Here is a 26833-nt window from a genome sequence, read left to right on the forward strand (position 1 = left end):
TACAAATTGTGTACTTCAACTCCCAGAATTCCTGAGTCTGCAACCTTTAGTGGGGCCACAATTTATGTGGATGGAGGTATAGAAGACTAAGTGAGCCTGGGTATTTTGGGAGTGGGAATTTTGCAGCTTATTTTTGAATTAGTTAAAAGTAAAGGTTCCCCTTGCACATATGTACTAGTCATATCTAGGGGGCAGTGCTTTTTCTGAATTCATTTTATTTTATTTTATTTGAATTTTGAATTATGCTAATATTATTTTAGGGCTAATACTTTTAATTGCACTCGGATTTTGGCCATGATCAAAGAAGGCTGGAGAAGTGCCCGTTAGTGCTCACTTCTGCCCATAACATTGTTTTTGTTTTGTTTTGTTTTTTTGCTTTAATTTATATGCCGCCCTTCTCCGGAGACTCAGGGCAGCTTACAATGCATTAAGCAATAGCCTTCATACTTTTGTATATTTATACAAAGTCAGCTTATTGCCCCCACAATCTGGGTCCTCATTTCACCTACCTTTGAAAGGATGGAAGGCTGAGTCAACCTTGAGCCTAGTGAGATTTGAACTTGCAGTAATTGCAAGCAGCAGATGTTAATAACAGTTAATAACAGTGCATTAGTCCACTGTGCTACCAAGGCTCCTTGGTAGCACAGTATTGGTTAGCACAGTATTGGGTATTCTTCCCAGAGGAGTTTACCTGGGTTGGCTCTGCAAGAGAATGGAGAGGCAGGAAGTTAGCGGGGTGGTGGAAGGAGCAGAAGAGAGGCAGGCTGTAGCATCTAGTGAAATCTTTCTTTAGAATATCTTTTCTAAAAGTGTAATCCAAATTGTTCAAGGTTTTTTAAAATTATTATTATAAAATTTTTTACGCTTGCCCATCTCTCCTACAAAGTGACTCTGGGTGACTTAAAAATCTAAATCTCATCTTTTTCAAATTTACTGAATATCGTATTTAAACAGGAGACTTCTATGTGTTAAATAAATAAATAATTTTATTTCTATACTGCCCTTCTCCCGAAGGACTCAGGGCGGTGTACAGCCTATTAAAAACACAAAGACAGACATCAGTTAAAATTTATTATTATTATTATTATTATTATTATTATTATTATTATTTAAAATTATTAAAATTATTATGTTGTTGTATATACCATGTTTTCCCAAAAATAAGACCTCCCCAAAAATAAGCCCTCCCCAAAATATTTAAGCGCATGTGCAGCCAGTCCCCACCATTTCCTCTGGTTAGGGTTAGGGAGACAGAGCTGGAAATCAGGTAAGATGACAAGAGGAGCCCCGTCTTGCTCCACACGCCCCAAAATAATAAGACCTCACTGAAAATAAGGCTAAGTGCTTATTTTGGGGTGGAAAAAAATATAAGACAGGGTCTTATTTTCAGGGAAACACGGTACTATGTGCTGTTGTATTTCCTTTGTACACGTTTTATTTTATTTTTGAATTTGTATACCGCCCTTCTCCCTGAGGACTCAGGGCGGTGAACAGCCAAATAAAAACATCAAATACAAATATTAAAACACAGTTAAAAATATATATATAGATTTGGCCCCATTAATTAAAACGATAAACAAAACAAAACAATTAAAAAACCCTTAAAAAGAATTAAGCCAGCCTGGCTTGTTGAAAAAAGAAAGTTTTAAGGGCACGGCGGAAGGCACTGAGGTCATGGATTCTCCTTATCTCAGGGGGCAACTGATTCCAGAGGGTGGGTGCCCCCACAGAGAAGGCCCTCCCCCGTTTTGTGCAGGATTATGGTGGGAAGAGGTTTGCAAGTAGGTTTCTACTTGATTTTTGCTCGTTATTCCTTTAAATCATAAAATCTATGCATTGGAAGGAGTTGGTGGATCATTTAGCCTGGTGTTTTTCAAACTTGGCAACTTTAAGATATGTGGACTTCAACTTTCAGAATTCGCCAGCCAGTTTAGAGAATTCTGAGAGTTGAAGTCTATACTTCAAGTCTTTAAGTTGCCAGGTTTGAAAAACCTGATATAGTCAAATTCTTAAATAATGTTGCGTATGAATGCTAGGTATTAATAAATTATATTTTATGACAATAGAATCTATACTGCCTGATTATACTGTTTCACTATAAAAGCACTTTTTAATTAACAATAACCAGGAAAAATCTTTAATCCAGACATACAACAATTTCTAATTAATTGTTGCTCATTAATTTTTGATCTTGGCTGCAACAATCTAGGCAATCAATAGGTAGAAATGAAGAGATTCAAAATATTCTAAATCTTTGTTGCTCTTTTTTCTGTGAACCTCCCTCCCTCCCCTCCCTTTTTTATTGAGAATGTACAATAGGCTAGTAAAGTTTTTCTATCGGTCCCTTTGGAATTTTGAAAGTAGGCTGTAGGTGTTCTCTCGAAAATTTCCACCTGTTGAGTTTTTCCTAGTCCCAAAGCAGCTGTACTTGGGTCCAGAACAGAGGTGGGTTTCAGCAGGTTCTGACCAGTTCTGGAGAACCGGTAGCGGAAATTTTGAGTAGTTCGGAGAACTGGTAGTAAAAATTCTGACTGGCCCCGCCCCCATCTATTCTCTGCCACCTAAGTCCCAGCTGATCAGGAGGAAATGGGGATTTTGCAGTAACCTTCCCCTGGATTGGGGAGGGAATGAAGATTTTACAGTATCCTTTCCCTGGAGTGGGGAGGGAATGGAGATTTTACAGAATTCTTCTCCTTGAGTGGGGTGGGAATGGAGATTTTACAATATCTTTCTCCTGCCATGCCCACCAAGCCATGCCCACCAAGCCATGCCACGCCCACAAAGCCATACCCACAGAACCGATAGTAAAATTTTTTGAAACCCATTACCTGGTCCAGAACACCTAAATTATCAGAATTTAGATGAATGATTGTTCATTGTCCTGTCTTCTAGCTGATCAGAATGATTTCTAGTACCCAGATGTTTTCTTTTTTTCTGCATCAGTGGGCATCGTCCCCACCATTTTCTAAAATTGCTTTATCAATGGGGGAAAAAGGCCTCCCCTCCCCCCCAATGCTGATACAGGTAGTCCTCAATTTACAACAGTTCATTTAGTGACAGTTCGAAGTTACAACATCACTGAAAAAAGTGACTAATGACCATTTTTCACACTTATGACCATTGCAGCATCCTCATGGCCACATGATTTGGATGCTCGGCAACTGGTCCATATTTATGACGGTTGCAGTGTCCCCAGATCATGTGAACACCTTCTGGCAAGCTAAGTCAAATGGGGGAGTCAGATTCACTTAACTACTGAGTCATAAACTTAACAACTGCAATGGTTCACGTAACAACTATGGCAAGAAAAGTCATAAAATGGGGGAAAACTCACTTAACAAATGTCTCACTTAGCAACATAAATTTTGGGGTCAATTATCGTTGTAAGTTGAGGGCTACCTGCATTTTGAGGACTTCTTGGAATAGGCTCCTCCCCAAAATTTCCTCCTTTGGATATAATTTGATGATGGGCTAAGTGTCTTCAAAAGTCTGATAATAAACCAGTTAAAGCTCATAGTTTCAGCGTCATAATGGAAACAGACAAAGAGCATCCCCAGAGACAGAAATTGGAAATAAAAGATGTACCGTTCTTCATCCTTTCTTGTAAAGCATGGCTGATTAAGAATTGACCTCAGTTTAGGTGTGAATGTGATTCTACCCCCTTAAGTATTATGTTTTTATTAATCCATTTCATTTAATTTCCAGTCTTCATTAACTTTTCCTCTGCCACCCCTTTTTTTTTATAGCTTTTGCCTTGTATTTTACCGTTCCGCATTTATTATTGTTCTTTCATTCTCAGTGGCTTCCTTTTTTTTTCTTTTCCCCTTGCCCTCCTTTTCTGCAGGATGAGCTCCTGTGCCAAATCAATGCTTCCATCTCAGTGGCTGTTCCTGGCATATGTGTTAATGGTGTGCTGTAAATTGTTGTCCGCAAGTAGCCATCCTCCTCGGGGACCGGCAGGTAGGAGCTTTCAAACTCATTAGGCACTACCGAGGCCAATTAATAACACTCTCCAAAATGTTAGAGTCCACTTTTTAGCCATAGATAATTGATGAAGCCGTTTTGGCAATGCGATTGTGATCAGAGCAAAGGAAACGAAAAGGTTATGAACTCGCACATAAAGAAAGATGAATTATTGCTAAGCCTTTGAAGCGGTTCATGATCATTGTCTGTGTCAGACAATTTCCTGAATGAATTCACGAGACTCTGTGGATTTCAAAGATTCATGTTTTTCTTTTTCACAAGACCCAAACCAACCCCCCCCCCGAAATCATAAAACGGAACCAAAAAGTAAAAGAAATATTCTACAGAATTGTGAGGAGAGGAGATATTGTTCTCCTGTAAACAGTTTACACTGATTACCTGAATAGAAAAAAATCCTTTCCTGAACAGCTGTTGCAATCTCGAGCAGTTGGCAAGTTCTCGTCTATAAAGAGATAAAAACAAGTTGCCTTATGCTGTGGCCTCCTAGAGAGATAAATCAGCTTTCAAATGATGGAAAAAATGGGAGGGCTTTCAGCAGTGGTGGGTTTCTACCGGTTCACCCTGGCGAACCGGTAGTGGCGGCAGCGGGAGGCTCCGCCCACCCACCTGGACGGCATCACGGATGCTCTGCGCACTCGCAGAAGATTCTACGTACTCACAGAAGATTTTGCACACTCACAGAAGATTCTGCCCGTGCGCAGAAGTGCCGTGTGCACGCTCACAGTTCTGAACTGGTAGCGAAGGTAAGTGGAACCCACTACTGGCTTTCAGTTAAATTTGGGTCCAAGCACAAGAGCCTTGATAGTACAGTGATTTAATGCACCCTGTTATTAACACAGCTGCCTGCAATTTCTGCTGGTTCGAATCTCTCCAAGGCTCAAGGTTGACTCAGCCTTCCATCCTTTCTAAGGTAGGTGAAATGAGGACCCAGTTTGTGGGGGCAATAAGCTGACTTTGTATAAAATATACAAAAGAATGAAGGCTATTGCTTAACGCATTGTAAACCGCCCTGAGTCTCCGGAGAAGGGCGGCATATAAATCAAATTAAAAAAAAAAAAAGGCTTTGGCAGTGGCACTGATAGCAAACCATAATAATGTTGAAGTAATGTTGAAGCATGATGGCTCAGTGGTTGAAGATGCTGAGCGTATCAGCTGGTGAGCTGATAGCCCGGATTCGAAACCCCAGTCAAAAACAGAGTCATATACAACCGATAGGAAAATCTTTATATTTAATAACTTGCATTGGAGGATGTCATCATCAAATATTGTAGTTATATACAGCACCTGTGTCAGATGCAAGTTGCAGAATGCAATGACATCATAACATACAGTATGCATTGGCATCACCCCACCCCTCTCCAAAGAAGCCCATTGGCTTTGAAGAATGCTGGGATCATCGCAGCAGATTTACAACGTCAATGCACTTAAGGACTTGGCCCTGAATTGCCTGTATAATGTTGAACATAGGAGACAATATTATCCCCACAAGACCTTTCCCATGGGAGAAATGCCTTGCTTTGAGAAACTTGTCTCTGTGCTATAAATCTAAGGTTATTTGGATGAAAGCTGAGGAGTCTGCCTAGGCAACTTTGGATTTTTGAACCACAGCTCATATTCTTTTCTGCCAGTCAGGGAAAAAAAATGATTTCGGTTAATCGGTTGAAAGCACTGCGCATTCGTCACGCAAGCTAGCGTTTCTGATCTTTGCCACAATGGCAGGGATTTTTGTGTGGGAAAAAAATGAAATCACTTTCAACAATACTGTACAGGAAGAAAGGAAGTTGTGAAATGAGTTATGCCATTGGTTCTCAACCTGTGGTCCATAGACGCCTGGAGGGTTACAATGTCCAAGAAGGCTCGAAGGAATGTTATGATTTAAATCTTGAGTTAAGTCTTGGGGGTCCATGACCATGGTCCGTGACCACAAAAGATATTTAAAGGTGTGTGTGTGTGGGGGGGGGTCCATGGTGAAGAAAAGGTTGAGAACCACTGAGTTAGGCTGATTCCTTTTTTTTGAATTGTGAGAATTCATACACATGGAGTGTGAACAGCTGCGTCTAGTCAACCGTGGCTGTTCTTAAGAAGCTAAGCAGGATTGGATGGGGTTGCCAGGTTATTTAATTATTCTGAAAATCTCACAAGAAGGTTTAAAACACCAATCTAGAAAACTAAAGAAATAAAAGCAACGTATTAATGCTTAAACATTATGTTAACGTTAAACAATAATGTTTGAACTTGAAGATACTACGTCAGCCATTAATTTAATAATCACTATAGATGTTATCTTTGTTTTACCATGGCTGTTTTAATATATTGTATATTGCCTCTATTGATGCTTTTGATTTTGTACCAAGTGCATGGCATCGAGGCTCATATAGATTTATTTAAAAAGGAATTGTATGACTCCTTAAATCTCTTTCCCAGTGAGCAAAATTGGTCTAATTTGGGAGGGGGGGAATTCAGGATATTAAGACATACTTTTGGATACAGGTAGTCCTCGACTTACAACAGTTCATTAAGTGACCATTCAAAGTTTTCACATTTATGAACTTTATAGTAGCCCCATGATGATGTGATGCTTGACAGCTGTCTCATATTTATGACCCAGAGTCATTTGATTCCCTTTTGTGACCTTTTGACAAGCCAAAGTCAATGAGGGAAGCCAGATTCACTTAACAACCGTGTTACTAACTTACTTACTGCAGTGATTCACTTAACAACTGTGGCAAGAAAGGTTGGTAAAATGGGGCAAAACTCACTTAACAAATGTCTCACTTAAGTACAGCAATTTTGGGCTCAATTGTGGTCGTAAGTCAAGGACTACCTGTACTACACCTATAGTAGTGGCCAAAATTGTGGAAAACTTTTGGGAAAAGTGTATTTTTGAAGTTTGATGGCTAATAACACCACCTTTTGGGGGGAGTTTCAAGATAACCATATTCCATTGCTGGAATGGCCTGGGAATAGCCCAGACCTTAACCCAGTTGAAAATCTATGGAGCCAACTAAAGAAACTTGTTAGTCAGAAGCGATCCAGCAATAAAACCCAGTTAATAGAAGCCTTCATTCCATCTTGGTTTCACATTATAAGAACTGCAGAACTAAAAGACTTGATTCACACCATGGGAAGATGTTGTAAGGCCGTAATTCACACTAAAGGTTACTGAACTAAGTATTAACTGACGTGATAATTTTTGTATATCTTGTTTTTTCTATGGTGATAATTTTTGTATATTTCATTTTTTCTATGTGTTTTACTTTACTTTTTTATACTATAACTGCTATACTAATAGCAAATCCTTCATAAAAGTTACTGCATTACATTCTTGATTAAATTATCTTTCCATTGATGTACAATTTTATGGTACTACTCCAAAAAAAGTGGTGTTATTAGCTAGTTTTAGAAAATACACTTTAACCAAAAGGTTTCCACAATTTCGACCACTACTGTAAAGAGCTTTAAGGCATCAGGGCATCATTTTGCTCCTTTACTCTTCTGAAATAGTTTGAAATATTTACCTCTGCTCATTCTGGGATATTCTCTGGGGCACAAACAGGCAGTGGAGGTGCTCCATGTGGCTCATGCCCATTGTATTTAATGATGTGGTTTTGAGGGCTATAGTAGCTCTTTGTAATTGTGTAACGGTGCCACTTTCTAATCAACAGGAACAGAAAAATCAAAAGTATACGTATAGATTGGGTGATACTTTTCTTAATAGCAGTAACTGAGCGAGGGATCTTAGATTCTTAGTGGACAATCAATTAAATATGAGCCAATAGTGTGCGGCGGCAGCCAAAAATGCCAATGCAATTCTAAGTTGCATTAACAGAGGGATTCAATCAAGATCTCGTGAGGTACTAATACCACTCTATAAAGCCTTAGTAAGACCACACTAGAATACTGCATCCAATTTTGATCACCACACTACAAAAAAGATGTTTAGACTCTAAAAAGAGTACAGAGAAGAGCAACAAAAATGATAGGGGACTGGAGGCTGAAACATATAAAGAACGGTTACAGGAACTGGGCATGGCTAGTCTAGTGAAGAGAATGACCAGGGGAGACAGAGAAGAGAGGGTCAATCTATTTTCCAAACCACCCAAAGGCCAGACAAGGAATAATGGATGGAAACTGATCAAGGAGAGATTCAACCTAGAAATAAGGAGAAATTTTCTGACAGTGAGTACAATCAACCAATGGAACAGCTTGTCTTCAGAAGTTGTGGGGGCTTCATCACTGGAAGCTTTCAAGAAGAGACTGGACTGCCACCTGTCAGAAATGGTATAGGGTCTCCTGCCTAAGCAGGGGGTTGAACTAGATGACCTACAAGGCCCCTTCCAACTTTGTTAATCTATTCTATTCTTCAGTGGAAAGCAAAGTTTAGAGCGGAGAAGGCCAACCCAGTACTCCGTTTGAAGATAGCATTCTGCTTAAGGGCTATGAGCCATGGAAATACAACTCTGCAAAAACCTTAAACCTGCCACTACTCTTCTCAAAAGCCATCCCACAAACAAGAGAGTCATACATTTAGCAATTCCCTGTAGTTGCATGGCTTCTCCTAACCTCGTATTAGTTGGGGTTGCGGTGAGGGTCACTTTCTCTCCATAGATCAGGTCAAAATTACAGAGTACTTCTGCAAATAAAAAGAATCCCTGAAAGGGGGAAGGAGAAAGATGTGGTCCATGCTTTTTGGGGGGGAATGGGTAACAATTTATTAGAGCTGTGATGTTCATAAAAATGTATCTGTTGCAGTAAGAACAGTACTTGATATTCTGATTGTTTTGAAAAACCAGGGAAGGATGCCTGTCTTGTGTTGAATGCAATGTGTTTGGGATGTAGGGAATCTTGCAGCTTCTGTGGGGATAAAAATCCGTGAATTTGTGAAGCAAATTAAGCTAAGTAAATTCAGCTCATTTAAATATTTTCAAGGTGCGGAAATGATGTGTGTCTGTGGGAAGGACAGGATAATTTAGAGTTAATCCAGCTTTAGAATCAGAATCAGAATTATAATTAGAATTAGAATTAGAATTATCCAGCTTTCCTGGATAGTACACTGCTCCTATTTCATGTCATCGTAGCCAGATGCAATTGCAGCATTAAGATGAAATTTTAGTAAATTATAAATTTAGAAATGCCTACTTTGCTACTATTACATATTGCCCCTATTAAAATCAAATGTCTATGTTATGGTTCTGTGTTAAAGATCTAATTAACACCATCTGCCTTTTAAGAAATCTGTGATTGCTGGCAACCCCTGACTTCATTTACCTAGTCCCACATCTAACAATTCAATGTGCAGAGATCTGTGTGCTCTTATCATAAGACGTGTCTAAGATATGAATGTCTGAAAGTACAGTACAGGTAGTCTTCATCTTACAACCATTTGTTTAGTGACTGTTTGAAGTTAGAATAGAATAGATAGAATATAATTTTTTATTGGCCAAGTGTGATTGGACACACAAGGAATTTGTCTTGGTGCATATGCTCTCAGTGTACATAAAAGAAAAGATACATTTGTCAAGAATCATAAGGTACAACACTTAATGGTAGTCTTGGGTACAAATAAGCGATCAGGAAACAATCAGTATCAATATAAATCTTAATACCAGCAACAAGATTACAGTCATACAGTCATAAGTGGGAGTAGATGGGTGATGGGAACGATGAAAAGATTAATAGTAGTGCAGGTTTAGTAAATAGTTTGACAGCGTTGAGGGAATTATTTGTTTAGCAGAGTGATGGTGTTCGGAAAGAAACTATTCTTGTGTCTAGTTGTTCCGGTGTGCAATGCTCTGTAGCATCGTTTTGAGAGTCGGAGTTGAAACAGTTTATGTCGAGGATGTGAGGGGTCTGTAAATATTTTCACAGCCCTCTTTTTGACTCGTGCAGTATACAGGTCCTCAATGGAAGGCAGGTTGGTAGCAATTGTTTTTTCTGCAGTTCTGGCTTATGACTGTTTTTCATACCATTGCAGTATCCTCGTGGTCATGTGATCAAAATTTGGACGCTTGGCAACTGGCATGTCTTTATGGTGGTTGCAGTATCCCTGGGTCATGTGATCACCTTTTGCGACCTTCTGGCAACTTAAGTCAATGGCGGAAGCCAGATTCACTTAAAGACATTATTCCTAACTTAACAACTGCAGTGATTCCCTTAACAACTATGGCAAGAAAGGTCGTAAAACGGAGCAAAACTCACTTGCTTAGCAACATAAATTTTGAGCTCAGTTGAGGTCGCAAGTCAAGGACTACCCATAGGAAGTGTACCAAAGTTGTCCTTGAGGATGAACTTCAGGGTTTCTTTTGAAAACACCATCTATAGTTAGTAACCAAAATAAATGGGCATATTTTGAATGCTTCAACATCCATCCTTATTTAGCTTGTTAGCCATTAATGTCTAGACAGTGTTCCAACTATATTTTAGGTTTTATTTTTCTGGAATGCAAGAGAAGATGCAGTGGCAAAAACACGTTGACATTGGAATTTGTTTCCAACCTAAGATTCAATCACACCTCTTTAAAATTCATTCACCATCCAGTCCCAAGAGAAATACCTGTGATGGGAATTTGATGCTGTGTATTGTGTGCACGAAAGATAAGTGCTCATTATAGGTGATGCAAATTCTTTCACTTTACAACCCAAGATTATGATTATACATTTTGGTAGGATTAAGACTGACTTTTAGACTTTCCAGAATGCATCTTGTGATATTAAAGACTTTGCAAAATGTGTACCACTCGATGTGAAAGAAAAATAGATGACCTTACGGGTAATTGTTCCTGGAAACCTCAAAGAACACACAAGCAATATACTGTTGTCATTGCTGAGTTTTGCTTCTTCTTGGGAATTGAAGCAAACAGTTTAAATTTGAGTGGAATGGAAGATTAGTCTATCACATAGGCTAAAACGTAGCCTGCCACATTTTGGCTGAGATTTTCTCCCCACCACCCAATAACCTTGCTAAACTGCTTTGAGGTCACAGAATATTCCATCACATTGTAACTGCTCAGCTTGAGATCAGTCATTAGGATGTTGATAAACCATGAAGTCTTTGTGAAGGATGTGAAGGGACTGAGAGAGAAAAGAGGGAGGGTTCCTCAGAAAACAGAGGCTGGTGGATAAGAAATAAGAGTAGAGAATAAGGTCCAAGTGGAAGAGAAGATAAAGAGAGAGAAATCAGAATGGCTGAAGGAAGGGTCAATAGGCAGATAACTAAAAAAGTTGAGGGGAGGAAGCAGATAATTTAGTTAAGATCAAGGATGTAATTGAGAAAAAGAAGAACTGGTGAAGAGAGCGATATACCCAAATATTAAGTCTCTCGAAACTGCAAAAGGCAAGAAGTACTGGGTAAATAATAAAATAATACAGAATAATAAAATAATACAGAATGAGCCAGGAAGCTTAAAAGCAGAGGTTTGAGATGCTCAGTCTAGGCAAATAGAAATGGCAGAGAATAAGAATGATATTTGAATGATCTCAATGCTAGGCTTCTGGGCTCTTGTTACAGGAATCTTTGCTGCATTTAATCATATCAAAGCAGTAAAAGATTTGCTTGGTACACAGGCTGTATCTTATATGGGTCTCAGTTAATACTTATACAAGGAATGTCTTTGATTTGTGATCATGGCCGTCACTAATATTTCTGAGCAAAATGCTCAATTGGAACCTTCTCTTGCTCTTCAGTTCACTAACACCAGGCAAGTTTTAGCAACCCCAACTGCCAGTTTTAGCAACGCCTGGCAGATTGATTTCTTCAAGCAGGCAGGAGTAGGCAATGAGATACCTATGGCAGCCCTTGGAAAACTCAGCTTCATGTTACTCTTCTTGCTTCTCTTCTTTATATTGTTTATGTTTTTAAAACTCCATCTTCTAATAGTAACTTAGAATCTTCATATACAGGAATGTAATTAAGGCATTTCTAGAATTTGAATTAAAATTATTGCTGGCTACAATTCATCACTTTGTTCAGAAAAAGGCCTATCGATCTACCCAAAGGAAAAGATAAGTTATCCCGGTAGAAAGTGTCTTAGGGTGTTGGAGGATATGGTGGAGGATGGTCTCTCGTGTTTGCCTTCCAGTAAACAAATGTTTTATAATTACCTTTGTATAATTTACACATTCACTGTGGCATCCATTTTGTGAGAGAACAGTGATTTTGTGAGAGCCGGTTTGGTCTAGTGCCGTGATGGCACGCATGCCAGAGGTGACACACAGCACCCTCTCTGATGGCATGTGAGCCGTCAGCCCAGTTCAGCTCTGCTGTACATATGCAGGCACCTCCCACCGGCCCTCTAATCTTTGGGTCTCTGCCATGCATGTGTGGGGACGGGGCATGTGTGCATGCGGGGGGCACATGCAGGAGCGCATGGACATGCATGGGGGCCTGCTGCAGGGGGCCATATGTGCATGCAGGGGGTGGGGCACATGCTCTGGGGGCAGGGCGCATGCACAGGGGCAGGGCGCATGCATGGAGGCCACATACGCACTGCATTTTGAGGGTTCGGGCGCATGCACATGCACACACTTTGGGCACTCGGTCCGGAAAAAGTTAGCCATCACTGGTCTAGTGATTAAGGCACCAGTCTAGAAAGTGGAAAATCATGATTTCAAGTCCCTCCTTAGCCATGAAAGTCAGCTGGGTGATTGTGGCCCAGTTCCTTTCTCTCAGCCCAACTCACGTCACAGAATTGTTTTTGTGGGAAAAATGTGTTAGAGGAAGGAAAGAAAGAGGAGGAAGATGTGTTGGATATGTCCTCAGGCTTGGGTTGTTTGTAAAAATAATAAAGGTGGGATACAAACAAAAAACAATATTTTCAACATTCCAAATAATATTTCCAACCAGCCCTAAGTGGTTTCCTAGTCTTGCAAGAAAGATGAAACTAGAAATGCTCACTCATAAGCAAAAATTGATGGCACAACAGGCTTTTGAGCCCAAAGATGCACAAATTCTATAGAAGATTTTACTTGGTTTTATTTTGCTGACCTTTATGACACAGCCCAGTTTTATAGCTTCTGAGCACTGCTGCACCCTCCCCATAGCATTTCCGATGCTTAAATCACCCAGGCATTTTCCCCACACTTCCTCCTAATGAATACAGGATTAATGCCCGGAGTAAAATTCTAGTTGTCAAGATGCCAGCTTCCAAGGGTAATCAGGAAGAGGAGAGTTTGTCATGAGACATGAAGAATATGTGAATCCTACAGCTTAGTTCTCCATCTAAACAAACAGCTGCATCATGTGGAGAGAGAAAATATGTGTCATTGACAGGACAGTAGGAGGAAAGCTGAAGTTAATAAGTTCACCCCTCCCCCTGTTATCCATTCCATTTTATATCCTGTTTCTATTTCCTCACTATGAATCTGAAGTTAATTTAAGGCAAGAAATCTTCAGGATGAATATATTTCTCTCTTATCTAAGTCTAACCAAATAAGTTTCCCCTGAGTTTCAATGTGATCGAGCCATAGACAACTACTTTTGACAGCAGTTCATGTGCCATTCCCCAAGCTTCCATGCATATACAATGGAGGAATTAGGTATGTATCTCCAATCAAAATTTGCAAGTAATTCTGGAGTAGAAAGATTGGAATGGAGGGAAGGGAAAAACTGTGTCATCAAGGGGCAAAGTGCAGTGGTGACAGTAGCATCGTGCCAGCACAGTGGAAGTTCTATCTCTTTCATACATGTTTTGACGCCTCCCGCCATTTTGGCAAAAATAGTAGGTCTCACAGATACTTCTGGGAAGAAAGTATCAGTTGGAATTTGATGGGCCACAGTTTTTATTTGGCTTATAGTACATATATAAAGTGATCTTGATTAGACATTCATTCATGGCGTACCAATATCTCATCTTGTATATCTTTTTGAAACTATAGGTGGGGTACTCTACTTGGGGAACAAATACACGGGAGAAGACCAAATGACGGCTTTTCTACAGCATCCACTATTTTTGAAATTTTTTTTTTTACCCCTTCCCCCTTAACCCTGTTCATATCTGGTAAACAAGTAAAATCTATAGAATTTCAATGAACCCTTTTGTCAGTTTTGGAAGACAATTTTCTTTTTTTGCTTCTTAACTGCCACATATTTTAGCTGGGGAAGTTGGGAGAGGGTTGTTGTTGGAGCGGTAGAAAGTTAGTTATAACAACATTCCGGATTCAAGGACTTTTGCCTGCGTCTGATGGAGACTGCCTGAAGATTGTATCCAGTTGAGTGTGAAGAGTTGATTGGACAATGTGATGAAATTGTGGGTGTGGGGCAGGGCTGTGAACTGTCAGCTGGGTGTGGAAAACCTGGAAGCTTTCAGATTCGGATTTTCCCAGATGTGCCAACATGACATCTCTAATAAATTGGAACTTTGAGGAACTCAGAGTTCCTCAAAGTTCCTTTATTTCGTTGGGGGTGTTCCTTGGAACCCTGACACTTTTATTCAGCTGATTTGATTCAGGGTATCTATCATAGACCTTTTGACTAAAGGATTTTTATTGTCCAGCTGGCTTTGTATTTTGTTTCTATGTTGCTCCACACCATTCAGACTCCCTCAGGGTAGATAAATGCTATTAATGAATAATAAATAAAATAATAAATATTCTATAGAGGTATGGTGGGACCTCTAATAACTAAGCAGCCTAAGATGGATTTCCATATTGGTATTCACCTCATCCTGGACATGACTCTTTTCCAATTAAAAAGGAGGCATTTTACCAACTATGCTCTCAAGCAAGCTCTTAGCTCACTTGAGACTGTATCTGCTTACATATTAAACTCTTTATGATTTCTGTGACCACTGTTTTCATTCATCATCTCGTTTGGAGCCATGCGAGACATTTCCCCTTAAACACTGGAATAGTCTAGACATTTACAAGAACATGAAATATTGGACCATGAAAGGACTTTCAAGGAAACACAATAAAGATACTAGTCTTAAATAATTTGGTGGAACAGACCTGATGCTTCCTGTAGTCGGAGACTCACGGCTCACAAACTTCTTCAAAAATAAGGTAGCAGGAGAGAAGAGTAGTGAAAGACAATATTTGGCATGCTATCGATTCATCTTTTAAATCTGCTCTACAGTTAGCATCAGAAGTTGCCTACACAGTGTGCTCTCTATCACTTTAACTTAGTTGATTTCTACTTCTCCATCTCTGTCTCCCATTCTCATGCTATTTATGTATAAATAAGGCAAGGTAGCTCATTCATTTGTCTAGTCTGAAAGGTGTTTTTCAGTAAAATGATCTACTTCAGTTCAGAAGTATATTTGGATCTGTGTTCTGAATATTTAAGACATGTGGAGAATTTTACATGTGTGCATTGTTTAAACTTGGTAAACGTTGCATGCATTTTGAGAATTCATACCCTCTATTATGATGAATAGTGTAATTTGCCATTTCACACACAAACAACATTGCAAGCCTAATGAAAATTTAAGCAAATTAACCCACTTGAAGAGTCACCGCCAGTGAAATTCATTGGGGCCAGGCTTGTCATTATGAAGAAAAGAGAGGAAATATTTCATAGGTTGACTCAGCCTTCCATCCTTCCGAAGTCGGTAAAACGAGGACCTAGCTTGTTGGGGGCAATATCCTGACTCTGCAAACCGCTTAGAGAGGGCTGTAAAGCAGTATGAAGCAGTATACAAGTCTTAAGTGCTATTACTATTGCTATATTAGGATTGAATGTATTCAAAAGTGTTTTGGTGGAAGTGTTTAAAACTTTATGGAGATATGAGCACAGAACCTCTCTGCTGTTTATTAAAGCAGCCACGGCTGTTCAAGGAATCTGAAGGGCCAAGAGGGAGATTTTCCTAACAATTTCACAGATAGCCTTATCACACACTTGCTTGGTCCCTGAAACAAGGGGGTGTCTATAGCCAAAAGTCTAAAGGCAGTGGTGAAATGTAAAATTTGTTACTACCGGTTCTGTGGGCGTGGCTTGGTGTGGGGGAATGTGACTGGGTGGGCTTGGCCAACTTTTTTTTTTCTTTTAAAACTATTTCTGTAAAAAAATGCTTTTAAAAGCCTCTGACGATTCCAGCTGAGCCGCACGATCATCAGAGGCTTTTTTTTTTTTACTTTTAAAAGCATTTTTTCGGCCAACGAGGTTGTAGAAAAAATGCTTTTAAAAATAATAATTAAAAAAAGCCTTTGATGATTGCGCGGCTCAGCTGGGCATGAGGGGGGGGGCAGGAATTTTTGCTACTGGTTCTCCGAACCACCCGCCACCATCGCTACTGGATTGGGCGGTGCGGTCCGAACCGGGAGCATTTCACCCTTGTCTAAAGGTGAGATTCTTTCTGCATGATCTTCCACCACTCAGCAATCCCAAACAGCTCCTTGGTCCACAGAAGAGCTGTAGAAGAAGAAGCAGTGGTAAAAAAAGATGCTTAGATGAATAATGATTGAAAACCAGACTGAATAAAAGTGAGTGAATACATGCTGCAGCATGTGGCTGGAGAATTCTGGGAGTTGAAGTCCATACAAGTTAAAGTTGCCAAGGTTCAGAAACATTGATGTTGAGGAGTGATTGGTGAGGGCAGCTCAGTCCTTTGTTGAAATGTGTCTCCAGATGCCCAAGACAAAAAGTTGAAGCTGAGATGATAAGAGCTGAAATGGATGTATGGATGGGGGCTGCATATTTATCTTGTTTGATTTCTGGATGGTTGATTGCACCTCTCAGGGCGAGTGATTTTATGAAAAACTTCATAACATGTCAAAACAATCAAAATATGCCCAGTACAGGTAGTCCTCAACGTACAACAGTTCATTTAGTGACTGTTCGAAGTTACAAGAGCACTGAAAAAAGTGACTTGTGAACGTTTTTCACACTTGCAACCGTTGCAGCATCCCCTTGGTCACGTGATCAAAATTCAAACGCTTAGCAACTGACTCATATTTATGACAGTTGCTGTAACCTGGGATCATGTGATCCCCTTTTGTAACCTTCTGACAAGCAAAGTCCATGGGGAAGGTAGAGTCGTTTAACCACCATTTTACTAACTTAACAAGTGCAAGGATCCGCTTAACAACTCTGGCAAGGAAGGTCATAAAATAGGGCAAAATTCACTTAATAACTGTCTCACTTAGCAACAGAAATGTTGGGCTCAATTGTGGTTGTAAGTCAAGGACTACCCGTAGTCCAAAAATGTTACAGAATCCCCGCTTTAGACTACGCAGGATTCAGATATTAGATGCATTTCTACAGATACGTGTGTACTTTGCATGAAGAAGTCTGGGTGCTACTTTGAAGGACTCCTCTGAATATAGACCTGTGTATCCACTGAGCTTTTCTTAGCAAAGGAAAGGAGGCCACACAGAACAATTCTTCCTCATGATTGCTTTCTTTCTCTTTTGTTTTGTCGTTTGTCACGTCCCACTGTCGGTCATAGCTAGTGGGAAAAAAAAATTGAAATGAAAAATGTTGCAATCCTGTCAAACCCACTAGAGGGCTCTGCAAGATTAAAAACCAGACACCCAACTCCCTATCAAAGAATCAAAGTCACAATGTTGCAATTTGCTAATAAGCATAATAATAGGATGTTTGCCTTTTCATAGGTCAGGCTTGGAAGATTCCAGCCTTTTTCTTGTGCTTGGCTCCTTTGATGTCTTAATGTTTTTATTCCTGATGTACATTTATGGATATTCTTGCTCCTTTAAAAATATAAAATAAAAAGGCTAGTTGTGGTGGAAAGCTGTATTGAATTGCTGGAAAATGAAAGAAAAAATATCTAAGAAAAATGGTTTTGTTTAAATAATGAATACTGGATTTTGGAACCTGTGTATTGCTGAAAAATAAAGAGGGGAAGGAAAAAAAGAATCTATAATTGTATCTGTTTTAAATACTATAGGGGACATACAGTAGTACACCCAGGATAGGTTTTTGACAAAGTCTTCCATTTAAATGCATAGGTAAACTTTCTCCTGGGAGTAATTCAGTGTTAATTTAGTCTTTTATAATGTAAAATATAGCCTCTGGTATAGTTTCTCAGAACATGCACTTTACAATGTGTTACTGTAGGAATAGATTTATATATTCAAGGGAGCTGGAAAAAAATTACAGATTAGATGATTAATATGTAGGTTTCAAGGGTCAGGCTTCATAATAATTAGGAAAGAATAATATTCCTTTTAGATATGTGGAGTGAACTTAAATTATCATAGCTCAAGCAGTGAATGTCAATTTAACTCTGGCCTTTCTTTATCTGTGATCCATATATCTGAATCTTATTTTCTCCACCCTACCCAGTAGGGTAGCCTTACTTACTCCAAAATTACTTCAAGATTGCTGCAGAACATGCAACTTTTATTTAACTGACGTCTTACCTGAATTTCAAAATACAATATAAAATATAATATAACATAACATGAAATATAATATTGAGAGTGAGTTTGGTGTAGTGGTTAAGGTGCTGGCCTAGAAACCAGAACACTTTGAGTTCTAGTCCTGCCTGGGTGACTTTGGCCTACTCATTGTCTCTCAGTTAAATCACCACAAGGGATTGTTGTTGTGGGAAAAATAGGAGGGAAAAGGAGAATAGGTATTTTCACTGCCTTGAATTACTTATAATAAAATCTAATAAATCAATAATTTCAAAATTTTATTACCTAATTACTAAGAGCCCTGGTGGTGCAGTGGTTAAAGTGCAATATTGCAGGCAAACTCTATCCACAGCCTGACGTTCGATCGTGATGGGGCTCAATGTTGACTTAGCCTCCCATCCTTCCAAGATTGATAAAATGAGGAGGTAGATTGTTGGGAGCAATATGCAAATAATGCTTCTACAGTACAAACCACCCAGAGAGTGCTGTAAAGCACTATGGGGTGGTACATAAATCTAAATGCTATTTCTTCAAGATCTCCCCCATTGGCTACCATAATAGCTGTTATTCAATAGCAAGGTCACTTTGTCTCTTAAGGGTCTAACTTAATATAGGGCAGGTTCCGTGTAGCACTGCTTAAAATGCCATCGTTCTAAAACAGCTCAAAAGCAATTTCTTGTTATTTGTTGGCGGTAGGATGAAATGTAGGAATGCCCTGTCACAGAACAGTTTAGCCACTATTTACAGAACTCAAATTGCAGGTTGGTGAACCTCTTGAAAATCACCTCCATTTCTATGTTGTCCCATTCATCTAATACTTTTCTCTCTCTCCATTGCCTAACAGGCTAGCTGGGCAATATGGACAACTCTCTCAGAACAAGGAGTAATTTTATAGGATTTGGAGTTTGATTTCAGTTAAATACATTCTCACGGTACCTCTTTTCAAAGAAATGTAATGCAGCTATCTTTTTTTCTGACTGCAGTTGAACTGCTTTGTTTCACTCACACACGCAAAAGACAGTTGGAGGGCAATGCCTGTTGAAAGCCAGGAGATTAGATATATCAGAGTCTGTTCTGCTAGGTAATCTCTTCTCATCAGACTGGAAATGATATCTGTCAGAACAGAATGGAACAAACATTGGGTATCCATTAACTTTCTAGGATAGCAATTTTTAACGGTATACTCTAAAATAAATAAAAAAAAGTGTTCAAGGGGCTCAAAGATTGATATTTGCATTACATGGTATGGAGTTTCTCTTCTTATTTCTGTATAAGATTCAAAAGCCTGTTTAGTTCTTCAAAAATACCAGGAAAAATGCTCTCTCCTTCTCTGTGAGGAACAATTAGACACAGACAGAAATGTTGTTACTTCCACAGAAGAACACATGGTCTATGGAAAGGGGAAAGATTGCTTAACGCATTGTAAGCTGCCCTGAGTCTCCGGAGAAGGGCGGCATATAAATCAAATTAAAAAAAAAAAAAAGATGCTGGCCCCAAAGTCCTTGCCCTATAATGTTGTTATATAATGTTATAGTCAATTCCCAGATAGATATACAGGCATTAGGATAAGCAGCAAAGAGGGATTCTTTACTTTTCATTGTTGTGCTGTTTGGAGAGATTTTACAGAGATGTTACGGATAAACACACTTTCCTAAATTTTCAGACATCTTGCTTTGGCACCGAAAGTGCGTAATCTGCCTTAGCAAGTATTTCTTCTTAGCCTAGTCACAATCAATAATCAAGGCTATGACAGTGTAGGTCATTCTATCATAGTAAAGATAAAATGCAATATATGTTATGAAAAAAAAATGGAGTCACTTCCTTTAGCCAAAGAAGGAATGGGACAAACACAATGCTGTCTGTCAGGGATACATTGTAAAGAACATTTCGCTCTTAATAAAATGCCAGTTGAATGTTACGTTTCCTCCTTACAAGGTTTAGCAACAAGGGAGTATCCTAGATCGAGCTGTCACTTCCTGGAAATTTGGTGAACTTCCACTGCTGACTTCACTCTTTTCATTGCACATGCCTCTTCAGAATCAAACCAGGAGACCCAAGCGGAAGTGGAGATTACTTTTACTTTTTCTGCCAGAGTTGTTGTTGACTTCTTTTTTGCTTGAATTGTAGATGATAGGAAACTTCTGTCAAAAGAGGTTATGACCAGGGGTGAAATCCAGCAGGTTCTGGAGAACCGGTAGCGGAAATTTTGAGTAGTTCGGAGAACCGGCAAATACCATCTCTGGCTGGTCCCAGAGTGTGGTGGGAATGGGGATTTTGCAGTATCCTTCCCCTGGAGTGGGGTGGAAATGGAGATTTTGCAGTATCCTTCCCCTGCCACGCCCACCAAGCCACGCCCACCAAGCCACACCACGCCCACCAAGCCACGCCCACCAAGCCACACCACACCCACTAAGCCACGCCCACAAAACTGATAATAAAAAAAATGAATTTCACCACTGGTTATGACCAGTGGATACTGGGCAGAGGGCAAAATGCTTTTTACATCTTCGGAGCTGAAAGAGAAGGGAAAAAAAATTGTTACCAGGAGAGTCCTTTGGGAGGCATTTGCTGCAGCAAAAAGTATTGAGGCCCAGCATGGTTCTAATCCTCACATGAAGAATCGAGTAATAATAGATTGATGCTTAAAAATAATTCTATTTTGCTAATGGTAAGAGACGTTTCTTCTATTGGAATGGATGACTTAGTTGTTTGCACCAAAGAAGAACAAAGTCTGTGCTGAAAACATGCCCCTTAGCTGTTTCATATTGTTGACCAAAATAATGTTTCTGTGACAGGCCAAGGAATAACAGTGCTTCTGTGAAGCACTGATTAAGGATTTCATTTTGTTTCACTGTTTTCCTTTTAATGGAAATGGCCAGTATTAATGCTCCAAAAACAATGGTTCCTAACCTGTGGGCTCTGCTTGTGGCCCACAAGAATGGGGTGGTGTGGGCATCAAAACAGAACTAAACAAAAACATGCAAATGATTGAATGAACTCACCAAATCTCTTATTCATTCACATAAGTAACCGTTTAAACTAAAACCATCAGTAGGGATGTCAGTTAAACATCTGCTGTGTTGGCAATGACATCATCATGGTGGCGCAGTAGTTAGAATGCAACATTGAGGCTAACTCAATGTTCGATCTAAACCAGCTTAAGGTTGATTCAATGCTCCATTCTTCCCAGGTTGGTAAAATGCCTTATATTGAGTCAGATCAATGATGCATCAAATTTTTTGAGAATCTGAATTCTAAAATTGTATTTCTCAAGTCACAATCGGGCCATCATATCAAGAAAATAAGATGGAGTAACAGTTAAACATACAAAAAAATCAGTGTGTACATTGCACTAAGTTAGAGTTTATTTGAACAACTGCCTAGGTTCATAAATGAGCCCTGGTGCTGCAGTGGTTAGAATGCAGTATTGCAGGCTAATTCTGCTGACTGCCAGCAGTTGACTCAGCCTTCCATCCTTCCAAGGTCAATAAAATAAGGATCCAGATTGTTGGCGGCAATATGCTGACTCTGGAAACCACTTAGAGAGGGCTGTTCTGAGTAACCCTCAGTTCCTTTGATCTCATTGATTAATTTTCAATTGATCTTATTGGAATACATTTTTAAGGAATTATTTATAGGTATGTCAACCTTCTGATTGAATGTTCAAACACATTTTAAATAATAAAAGCAGTTAGACCTTGGAATCAATTAGCCATTTGCTGGATATACTCAGACAGAGGCTTGATGGTTATCCATCAAGATTCTTTCATTTGAATTTGTTTATTGGACTTAGTTACTTTTTTCAAGTCTAAGGTTCTATATTATCTATCTTATTCTTCTTGTGCCATATCCATCATTGGATGTTGGCAATCCTATTTTTATCAACAACCACACGGAAAAGTGCTGCTGAGTTTTGTCCAAACCAATCCCTTAGATTTTGAAGACGTGATGTTCTTCTGCTGCCTAGATCTCATTTGTCTTCAATCTTTCCCTGGAGGATTAAGTGAAGTATACTGTATTTTTCCGGGTGTCGCATCGCATATCCAAAAAAGTTTTGCTTTTTTATGGTTTTGATGATTTCCCTCGGCTTTCCCAAGCGGCTTATCACTTCCTCATTTCATAGATATTATTTATCTATTCTTGATTAAATATTGCAAACCTTTGTTTGCAAAATATTGCAAACATTTTGGCCATGGCTCTGTGACTACTGATTTTTGATGTGAATAAGCAGTAGACTGCTGCAGTGCATTGCTTGCTATATAGCAGGTATGTTGCACCTACATCAGAGGTGGGTTTCAGCAGGTTCTGACCACTTCTGGAGAACCGGTAGCAGAAATTTTGAGTAGTTCGGAGAACCGGTAGCAGAAATTTTGAGTAGTTTAGAGAACTGGTAAATACAACCTCTGACTGACCCCGTTCCCATCTATTCTCTGCCTCCCGAGTCCCAGCTGATCGGGAGGAAATGGGGATTTTGCAGTAACCTTTCCCTGGAGTGGGGAGGGAATGCAGATTTTACAGTAGCCTTCCCCTGCCACGCCGACCAAGCCACATCCACAGAACCGGTAGTAAAAATTTTTGAAACCCATCACTGATCTACATCACAAAGTGATGAAAAATTAAAGTATGGAAAGATGAAAAAAATGATAAAAAGAGAATTTTGCAAATGGTTTCTGTAAGGTTGTATTCAATTTTAAAGAAGCTGCTTTTATTGATACTGTTGTTGTTGCTGTTTACTACCACAAATCATGGAACTGAAATGTACGGCACTGAGAAATGAAGACACGTCAAGCTTGAATTGATAAATCAAGTAAGATATGACAGTCTGTAGAGGAAAAGAAAAGAAAAACATTTTTGGCAAGGACAGGAATTCAGGGTATTGCTCAATAAGCAGACTGAGAATCAGAAATCAGATTTAAATTACTGGGAGCTAAAATGAGATGTAGATAAATAAGTTTCCTCTAGTGATTATATCTCTTCTTGACTGAAATATTTAAGACAATTGATGTTCTTAAATATGCTTGAAAGTGTTTGTTACACCTGGGGAACATTCTGAACGTAGGTTATGATGCCTCTTGGCTCAGTGGCCCACTTCAAGATGAGGTAGATGCTATTTACTATAGCAAGGTTAGGATTTGAGAGAGATAGGACTAACGCGTGGAAGATGAAGAAGCTGCACATTTACAGGTATAGCTAATGCTGATCAGTGTCTTACAGAAGGAGTTGGCAGTGTGATATCTTCTATATCCTTAAATGTCATCCACAGAATTCCCAAATTATTATTTTTTAAAAAAACGTTAAAATGTTTTTAAAAGTTCCAAAATCCCATGAGAAGGTTGAAACTCACAAGCTGTCAGCGTTCTTGCACGAATTCTCACAGGGGAAGCAAAATCTGATAAACTTCCACAATTTTGCAAAATTTGAGACAATTTTATTTTGAGGTGATTGATGACTTTTGCAATCCTCGATGAGGGCTCATCTTCAGAAATAGCTTTTCCTCAGCTAGTGAGAACTTGGCTCAAGTTGCCTGGCAGAAGGTGCAAATTTGGCAGAAGTTACTCATTTGATATGGCATGACTAAGTGAGATACTATTGTATTTTATTGTTTTGTATTGTATATGTATTGTTCGTTTTCTTTAAGCAATTGATTGTTTTCTGTAAACATGAATTGGAGACCAGCAGGGTTTTTAATTTCACTGCTTCTTTCTACATATTTTCCATGGTTTAGCAGATATTTTTGTCATGTTCTTCTCAGCCTTGGGAATAAAGAAATGTTGATTGTTGACATAACTAATATTTCCTGCCTAGCCCACTTCTGACTCCATAGTTAAACTGGTTACTTTCTGAATTAATGCAAAACACAATTGTAATTATGGTAACTATAATAATGTTGTGACCATATCTCTTACTTTTCATGTACTTTTATAACAGTCATGGGAAGGAATATGTCTGTATGTGTGTCTTTATTGCATTTTTATGAGGGAAAGTTCAATGACATATCAGATACCTTTTATTCAGCAGGTATCAAATTAAATCTTGCCATTTCCATATGAGGATAGAAAACGTCCTTCAAAAGCCTTGGAGAACTGCTGCCATCCAGGACGAGACTGCGCTGAACACGAAGGGCTAATAGTTTCACTTAGGAAGATCATATGGTTTGAAAGAAAAAAAAAAAACATTAAGTCTACAGAGAGTCTCAATCATCCAGGTCATGGTTATCCCTGAAGAAGCTTCTTGGATGAGAAGCGAAACGTCTTCAAGGGGAAAAAAAACCTAAAGAAAGTCCAGTTGCGTTTTGAAAAAGCACCTTTGGGACACTAATAGTGTTTAGTGACAAGCATAACTGGCCTACAAGTATGCATAGGCAGAAAGAAAAAAGCATTCAGTGCAGTATAACAACACAGGGTCAAAATACTTTTATTATGTATAATATACACAGTAAAATATACTATGTTTCCCTTGAACGTGCCTTCAGAAATCATGGGTGTTCCATTACTGGAGGTTTTTAAGAAGAGACTAGACCAGGAGTGGGCAATTGTGGCTCTTTTACAACCTGTGGACTTCAACTCCTAGAATTCCTGAGACAGCTTGGCTGTCTCAGGAATTCTGGGAGTTGAAGTCCACAGGTTGTAAAAGAGCCACAATTGCCCACTCCTGGACTAGACAGTCACTTGTCTGCTTGAGCAGTGGGCTGGATCCCATTGCCATTGCCATTGCCATTGCCATCCCATGCCATCCATCCCATGCCATCCCATCCCATCCCATGCCATCCGATCCTTTCCCTCATAGCATGCTTTGAATACACAGACCCCCTTCTCTAATACACTGCTACTATTGCTAAAACTCTTATGATACAAAAATACAATTTTTCCATGTTGCTGACTAAGTTTTGGTTGATAGACGGACCAGATAAATGATATAGAATTCCTAAAATAAAAATGCATACAACTTGAAAAAAAAAAAAATCAAGTGCCAATTCCCACTCAAAACACTTAAATGTAAATTACCACTAAACAAAAATCTTAGTTAGATGTTGCACCTCAACTGAGTCCTTTGGGAGTAGGGCAGTATACAAATTCAATAAATAAATAAATAAAATAAATAAGTGGCAACTAGCAATGACCTCTCAGATTCCTGGAATAAAATTGACCTGGAAAGTTTGTCTGGTATTCCCCAAATTTTCTTCCAAAGTTTCTCTGCAGAGTTAGCCAGGAAGGTAAGTCCTGAAGAGAACCAGGGGATCCAAATACTTTCTGTATCGTGATAGGTGCAACTAGAGCTAGATTCTAAGGTGTAACCCTGGGATGCTACAGCTTGGAAGGTTGTCACCTAAGAGAAGTCCTTCAGGTGATGTGTACAACAATATTTTTGACTGTCATCATCAACCCCTGGACCTCTGGATAGTTATTCCAGAAACCATTACGGTCCCTGAGGATGGGGTTAATTTTGTTTCTTCTCTTACTATTTTTAAAAAGTCAGATCTGGACATGTTCTGTCTGTCTGTCCATCCGTCCATCTTACACCCAAATATGCACACACACACACACACACACACAAATAAAATGTATTCCGACAATACAATATTGTTCATTTCTAAATTAATTCTGTACTGCACGGTAAAATGATATCTACAACAAAAGTAACTGCACACCGCTAAGCCTATTATGTTTGATATCTAAAGATTTTTAGCTGAACTACTGCCCCTCATGGTTCTGCTGTCATATCAAATTATATTGTGCAGGGTGCTGAAACAACCAATTTGATATTCTCTGCATTGTGATAACAATCAGCTAGGACTAGGTATAAGATAAGAGTCCTTTTTATATATACAGTTGCAACTTTTCTTAACATGTTTTGATATTTGTCCTGAGCAGCAGATGGCAGTAGAACAACGCACAGAAAGAAAATACATTAGGATTTAATTTATAAGTAGCATGTAACATTTATACCTTTACCACCTCCTGATTCTGTAGCACCACAGCTTCTCTATACCCAAAATTTGGTTGTGTGCAGTCAGGAGGTAAGACTAGTGCCTTAATTCAGTAATTACCACAAGGATGAGTAAAAAACCCAGATATTTCCATGCTGGTAGCTAAAGACGCAGGTGGCTGAGTCATACCTTGTCTATTACAAATATGCCAGGATGAATTTCATGGGTCATATTCCTGGAATGAACAGAGAGTCAAGTCTAGTAAAATCTTACTGGGGAGAAAAAATCCATCTAGATGCAAATCAAGCTGCTGTAATTAAAAGGTATAGAAATTTTGTTTCTGGAAAAATCAAACTGAAAGATCTTTTCCTGAAAAAAACAAAACAAAACAAAATTAAACATTACAACACCATAACTACATTGTTCAAATTTTAAAAAACATTTGCCCTTGAGGCATTTTCTGTTTCCAATATTACTTGTAGTTAGCCCTTCCATTGGCAAGAAAATATGATGATGCATGGCACATTTGTAAGATGGGAGAATTTTTCACAACCAAACATCAATGTCTTGTACTAATTCCCCCCCCCCCTGGCATGAGTGCCCCTCTCTC

The 26833-nt window shown here is 39.1% G+C and overlaps 1 protein-coding gene across 3 annotated transcripts in view; it reads left to right on the forward strand.

Moving 5' to 3' along the window:
• Positions 1–26833, forward strand: part of TAFA4 (TAFA chemokine like family member 4) — a 180807-nt gene that overhangs the window by 68868 nt on the left and 85106 nt on the right. For all 3 annotated transcript variants that reach the window (XM_034440604.3, XM_060684192.2, XM_087887957.1), the window contains one exon: positions 3845–3960. In XM_034440604.3, coding sequence (XP_034296495.1) covers positions 3845–3960 — 116 coding nt within the window. The remainder of the gene's footprint in view (positions 1–3844; positions 3961–26833) is intronic.

Source organism: Pantherophis guttatus, chromosome 2 (assembly GCF_059756535.1).
Source record: "Pantherophis guttatus breed Tessera chromosome 2, ASM5975653v1, whole genome shotgun sequence".
In the NCBI taxonomy this organism is placed as follows: domain Eukaryota; kingdom Metazoa; phylum Chordata; class Lepidosauria; order Squamata; family Colubridae; genus Pantherophis; species Pantherophis guttatus.